Below are 6,885 nucleotides of genomic sequence, written 5' to 3'. Positions count from 1 at the left end.
ACTCTCCAAGAATTACAGCGTGAGATGTAAAATGAAAAGAAGCCTTGGAGGAGATTCACATGAAATAGTACTGTTCAGGTTCATGTACCATGTTCAACAGTACTGTATCATGTTCAATAATAACTGTTTTAATTTAATTTAATTTAATTTAGGAGAGCTAATTAATTAAACACGAGGCCAAAGTACGTAAGAAAGTGGCAGTCTTTTACTGCAAATATGCACACACTCTCGGGCGAGGTTCTCTGATCCTCAGGTGTGGGGGGCCAGGGAAGTAGCGCCGGCACTCTTGGGTGATGTTCTCTGGTCCACGAATGCGGGGGCCGAAGAAGTCACACTGGCTCCTGCCGGTGGCAGACTTTTATGCATTGGTACTGGAAGGGGGAGGGCAGTGGGCGGGATAAGGGCGTGATAGGGGCATCTCCGTAGGTGTGGCCGAGTAAGTTTCGATCTCTTCGGATTGACATCACCTGGTGCAAGCTGGGTTGATCTGCATCTTCCCGGGGCGGGCTGCATTTTCCCGCGCACGGGAAAGTTAGTGAGGAAGAACCCGGAAGCAACATGGATTATGCCTTCTTGTTCACCTTCCTCCATCTTGTCCCTTCTCCCTCATCCAAACAATAACCAATTAAAAGAATTAATGAAAAATCTGATTCACTGCATCACCAAAAGCTCTAACAGCTGCACTGCACAGTATTCCATGGTGTATATGTACCAAGTTTTCTTTATCCAGTCTATCACTGATGGGCATTTGCTATTGTGTCTTTGCTATTGTGAAGAGTGCTGCAATGAACATACATGTGCCTGGATCTTTACAATAAAATGGTTTATATTCCTTTGGGTATATACCCAGTAATGGAATTGCTGAGACAAATGGTATTTCTAGTTCTGGATCTTTGAGGAATCATCACATGCTTCCACAATGGTTGAATGAATTTACATTCCCACCAACAATGTAAAAGTGTTCCTATTTCTCCACAGCCTCACCAGCATCTGGTGTTTTTTGACTTTTAATAATCACTATTCTGACTGGCATGAGATGGTATCTCATGGTGGTTTTCATTTGCATTTCTCTGATGATCAGTAATGTTGAGCTTTTTTTAATATATTTGTTGGTCACATAAATATCTTCTTTTGAGAAGTGTCCGTTCATGTCCTTTGCCCACTTTTTGATGGGGTTGTTTTTTTCCTTGTAAATTTGTTTTAAGTTCCTTGTAGGTTCTGGATATTAGATCTTTGTCAGATGAATAGATTGCAAAAATTTTCTCCCATTCTGTAGGCAGCCTGTTCACTCTAATGATAGTTTCTTTTGCTGTACAGGAGCTCTTTAGTTTAATTAGATCCCATTTGTAATTTTTGCTTTTGTTGCAATTGCTTTTGATGTTTTTGTCATGAAACCTTTGCTTGTGCCTATGTCTTGAATGGTATTAACTAGATTTTCTTCTAGGGTTTTTATAGTTTTGGGTTTTACATTAAGTCTTTAATCTTGAGTTAATTCTTGTATAAGGTGTAAGGAAGGGGTCCAGTTTCAATTTACGGCATATGGCTAGCCAGTTTTCCCAGCACCATTTATTAAATAGGGAATCTTTTCCCCATTGCTTGTTTTTGTCAGGTTTGTCAACAATCGTCTGTAGACATGTGGTCTTCCTTCTCTGGTCTCTATTCTGTTCCATTGGTCTATGTGTCTGTTTTTGTACCAGTACCATGCTGTTTTGGCTACTGTAGCCTTGCAGTATACTTTGAAGTTGGGTAGTGTGATGCTTCCAGCTTTGTTCTTTTTGCTTATTGTTGTCTTGGTTATATGGGCTCTTTTTTGGTTCCATTTGAATTTTAAAGTAGTTTTTTTCTAATTCTGTGAAGAATGTCAACGGTAGTTTAATGGGAACAGCATTGAACCTATAAATTACTTTGGGTAGTATGGCCATTTTCATGATATTGATTCTTCCTATCCATGAGAATGGAATGTTTTTTCATCTGTTTGTGTCCTCTCTTATTTCCTTGAGCAGTGGTTTATAGCTCTTGTTGAAGAGGTCCTTCACATCTCTTATTACTTGTATTCCTAGGTCTTTTATTCTCTTTGTAGCAACTGTGAATGGGCATGATTTGGCTCTCTGCTTGTCTATTGTTGGTGTATAGAATGCTTGTGATTTTTGCACATTGATTTTGTATCCTGAGACTTTGCTGAAGTTGCTTATCAGCTTAAGGAGCTTTTGGGCTGAGATAATGGGGTTTTCTAGATACAGGATCATGTCATCTGCAAACAGATAGTTTTACTTCCTCTCTTCCTATTTGAATACCCTTTCTTTCTTTCTCTTGCCTGATTGCCCTGGCCAGAACTTTTTAATACTATGTTAAATAGGAGAGAGGTCATCCTTGTCCTGTGCCAGTTTTCAAGGGGAATTCTTCCAGCTTTTGCCCATTCAGTATGATATTGGCTGTGGGTATGTCATAAATGGTTCTTATTATTTTGATATATTTTCCATCAATACCTAGTTTATTGAGAGTTTTTAACATGAAGAATGTTGAATTTTATTGAAGGCCTTTTCTGCATCTATTGAGATAATCATGTGGTTTTTGTCTTTAGTTCTGTTTATGTGATTAATGTTTCTTGATTTGTATACGTTCAACCAGTCTTGCATCCCAGGGATGAAGCCAACATTCCAAACATTTTATTTATTTTTTATGTTTTTTGAGAGTTTTGCACTGTCGCCCAGGCTGGAGTACAGTGGCAAGATCACAGCTCACTACAAGTTCCACCTCCCGGGTTCATGCCATTCTTCTGCCTTGGCCTCCTGAGTAGCTGGGACTACAGGCGCCCGCCACAACGCCCGGCTAATTTTTTGCATTTTTAGTAGAGAGGGGGTTTCACCATGTTAGCCAGGATGGTCTCGATCTCCTGACCTTGTGATCCACTGGCCTCGGACTCCCAAAGTGCTGGGATTACAGGTGTGAGCCACCGCGCCTGGCCTCCAAACATTTTAATCACATAAGAATGCATCAGTTGTATTAACTAGGTTGAGATAAATATAAACTCTCAATTTTTTTCTTGCACATAAAAGTCCAGAGGTAGGTAATTAGGGGTGGCACAGTGATTCCACAGTGATTCTGCTCCTTCATGCCCTCATCCAACAAGGCTTCTTGCTGCTCACCACCCAGCTACCCCTAAGTGTGGCCCTTATCTTCACGGTTCAAGATGGCAGCTAGAGCTGCTAGGTAGTTAAGGTCCTTCTCACACACTTTCCTTCTGTCATAATTAACACGGGGTTTTAGTTCATGAGGCCAAGCATACACATCACTTCCCACTGGCATCCCTATACAATATTAAATGCAAAGACACCACAGGAGTCCTGTGCTCAAAACTAGTGCAAAATAACTTTTTGTTGTTGTTTGTGGTGCTGGTGGTTTTATTTATTTATTTTTTCTGAGACAGGGTTTCACTGTCTCCCATGCTGAAGTGCAGTGGTGTGATCATAGCTCACCACAACCTTGACCTCTCTGGGCTCAGGGGATCCTCCCACTTCAGCCTTCCAAGTAGCTGGGACTACAGGAACACACCACCATGCCCAGTTAAATTTTGTATTTTTTTTGTAGAGATGGAGTCTTGCTATGTTGCCTAGGCTGGTCTCGAACTCCTGGGCTCAAGTGATCCGTCCACCTCAGCCTCCCAAAGTACTCAGATCACAGGTGTGAGCCACCATGGCGTCAAAATAACTTGGAAAGTAGGAATAATTGCTTGTTGTTCCTGAAAACTGTCTCTTCCACACTTTTCAGCCTCTGTCACATGATTGTGACAAAATATACACAAATAGACATACAGATACACATCAGTTAAAACTAACTTCTAGAAAAATAAATAAATCATAAAATAATTATTTAAAAAGTGGCATTCTGGCACACTGCCCAGAGGTACCCCTGTTCAGCAATTTTTAAAAATGTAAAAAATAATAATAGGCCACATGCAGTTGAGCCACTCCACCACTTTGGGAGGCCAAGGCTGGTGGATCACCTGAGGTCAGAAGTTCAAGACCACCCTGGCCAACATGGTGAAACCCTGTCTCTACTAAAAATATAAAAATTAGCCGGGTGTGGTGGCAGGCACCTATAATCCCAACTACTCGGGAGGCTGAGGCAGGAGAATCGCTTGAACCCAGAAGGCAGAGGTTGCAATGAGCCAAGATCATGCCACTGCACTCCAGCCTGGGCAGCAGAATGAAACTCTGTCTCAAGAATAATAATAATAATAATGCAACTCCAGTGATATTTCAAACAATGGTCCCCTTTTAGGTCACACTATCAAATCAGAGAAAGATATACTTGATTAGCTGTAAAATGCAATTTGAGGTCTAGGTGAATGAACAAGTAACCTCTAAATCATAAGGCTATTGTTACAAACTGAATGTTTGTATCCCCCACAGAATTCAAAGGGGAGACAGTATCCCCAGTGTGACAGTATCAGAAGGTGGGGCCTTTGGGAGGTAATTAGGTCATGAGGGTAGAGCCCTCATGAATGGGATTCATGCCCTTAAAGAAGATACACATGAGAGCTTGCATCCTCTTTTTCTACCATGTGAGCACATGAAAAGACTGACATCTGGTAAGATTTGAAAGCATGCCTTACCAGACACCAGATACGCTGCCACCTAGATGCTGGATTTCAGCCTCCGAACTGTGAGAAATAACTACTGTTTAAGTCACCTGGTCTATGGTAATTTGGTATAGTTGCCCAAATGGACTGTGATGGTTAATACTGAGTATCAACTTGATTGAATAGAAGGATGCAAAGTACTGTTCCTGGGTACATCTGTGAGGGTGCTGCCAAAGGAGATTAACATTTGAGTCATTTGAGGCCAAGGCGGGCGGATCACAAAGTCAGGAGATCGAGACCATCCTGGCTAACATGGTGAAACCCTGTCTCTACTAAAAAGCACAAAAAATTAACTGGGCGCGGTGGCGGGCGCCTATAGTCCCAGCTACTCGGGAGGCTGAGGCAGGAGAATGGCGTGAACCCGGGAGGCAGAGCTTGCAGTGAGCCGAGATCGCGCCACTGCACTCCAGCCTGGGCAACAGAGCGCGACTCCATCTCAAAAAAAAAAAAATATATAGTCAGTGGACTGGGAAAGGCAGACCATCCTCAATCTGGGTGGGCACCATCTAATCAGCTGTCAGCACTGCCAGAATAAAAGCAAGCAAAACACGGAAAGATCAGACTGGTGTAGTCTTCTGGCCTCCATCTTTCTCTCATGCTGAATGCTTCCTGCCCTCAAACATCAGACTCCAAGTTCTTTAGCTTTGGGACTTGAATTGGCTCCCTTGCTTGCAGATGGTCTATTGCGGGACCTAACCTTGTGATCACGTGAGTCGATACTCCTTAATAAACTCCCCTTTATATATACATCTATCCTATTAGTTCTGTCTCTCTAGAGAAACATGACTAATACATGGACTAAGATAGTTCCTGTCCCATTTTTTTCTTTTAAGAGATGGGGTCTTGCTATATTGCCCAGGTTGCTATGTGGTGGTTATTTGTAGGCACAATCATAGCATGCTATGACCCTGAACTCCTGGGTTCAAAAGATCCTCCTGCCTCAGCCTCCCAAGTAACTGGGAACACAGGTACCCACCCCCACATCCGGCTAATTTTTGTATTTTTATTAGCGTTTACCATGTTGGCCAGGCTGGTCTCAAACTCCTGACCTGAAGTGATCTGCCCTCTTTGGCCTCCCAAAGTGCTGGGATTACAGGCATGAGCCAGGCATGGCCTTTTGGTTTCTTATGTGTAGGAGAGGATAAGTTTCTTCCTCAGAGTGTGCTGCAGCCAGACATAATATTTCTCCTTGGCAGGAACTCTGCTGTTCCAATCATACATGTGGCCATTGAGTTCAATGTGGAGATCCAGGAGTGGGCGTTTTCTGGAGAAAACAAGAAAGGCAAAATTTAATGCCATGCAAATATCAAAGAGAAGACAGATTGTCCTTAGGGTGAAATGAGCCAACAGATGTGAAAGTTATTTGAAACTGTTCCCTTCTAAATGCACCACAAGCTGCTTAGCAAATGATCCAAACTAACTTGCAGCACTCTGGCTTAGTGGCCACCATGCCCTCCCTCAAGGGGCTGCTGAGTTTCACTCTGGGAACATACCAGCCAGATGATAACCCACGTGGATCACCTATGCAAACAGGGATGGGCTCAAAAGGCCAGTAATACCACTGGCCCATGGAGTATCTATCTTGGAAGGCTGAGTGGCTCCTGCTCTAACCCCCGCTTCCTGCTGGGCCACCACTAAGGAGGCCAGGTAAAGAAGGCCATGAGATTTATTGCTGGGGTATGCAGAGGTACAGCCCAAAATGCATTTTGACAGGTGGCTCAGAAACATCATTCTAAATCGTTAATTAGGGTGCAACTGAAAAAGGCCAGTTAATCTTATACTTGAGGTACATTGTGGCTTCATTCAGCTTAAACAGAAACCAGGACACTGATGCTTCTCTTAGAAAAGTATTCTTGCCAATAAACATTTAAAAAAATGTTTACATAACAAAGCCTTCCAGATCTGAACAGTCAGATACCACTTTTCACCTATCAAATTGTCAAAACTTGGGGAAATATAAGAGCATGCAATGTCAGGGAGAATTCAGGGACACAGCTACTCTCCTATAAAGCTGATATGACCATCCTATAGGACATCTAGTAAGATGCATCCAAGGCTTGAAAAATGCATGTCCTTTGACTCAGTAATTCCACTTCTGGGAATTGTCCCCCTAGAAAACAATTAAGGATAAGAACAAATACTAAGCTGCAAGGATGTTTCTTACTTTGTATGAAAGCAAACACTATGCAACAACTAAAGACTGATCAAGTAAATTAAGCTATGGCCATATTATGGGCTGTCGT

At 42.4% G+C, this 6,885-nt stretch overlaps 1 protein-coding gene across 11 annotated transcripts in view; it reads right to left on the bottom strand.

Annotated features, from left to right (window-relative positions):
* Positions 1 to 3,371: 3,371 nt before the first annotated feature.
* Positions 3,372 to 6,885, bottom strand: part of CFLAR (CASP8 and FADD like apoptosis regulator) — a 50,072-nt gene continuing 46,558 nt past the window's right edge. For 8 of the 11 annotated variants that reach the window (XM_015110712.3, XM_015110713.3, XM_077957359.1 and 5 more), the window contains one exon: positions 3,372 to 5,906. In XM_015110712.3, the coding sequence (XP_014966198.1) occupies positions 5,768 to 5,906 (139 nt within the window). In that variant the 3' untranslated portion in view covers positions 3,372 to 5,767. The remainder of the gene's footprint in view (positions 5,907 to 6,885) is intronic. The other 3 variants (XR_013402112.1, XR_013402113.1, XR_013402111.1) reach the window with 1 other exon arrangement.

This window comes from Macaca mulatta, chromosome 12 (genome assembly GCF_049350105.2).
Source record: "Macaca mulatta isolate MMU2019108-1 chromosome 12, T2T-MMU8v2.0, whole genome shotgun sequence".
NCBI lineage: Eukaryota > Metazoa > Chordata > Mammalia > Primates > Cercopithecidae > Macaca > Macaca mulatta.
Note: the sequence above shows the minus strand (reverse complement) of the source record. Positions and strands in the feature narration are given on the sequence as shown.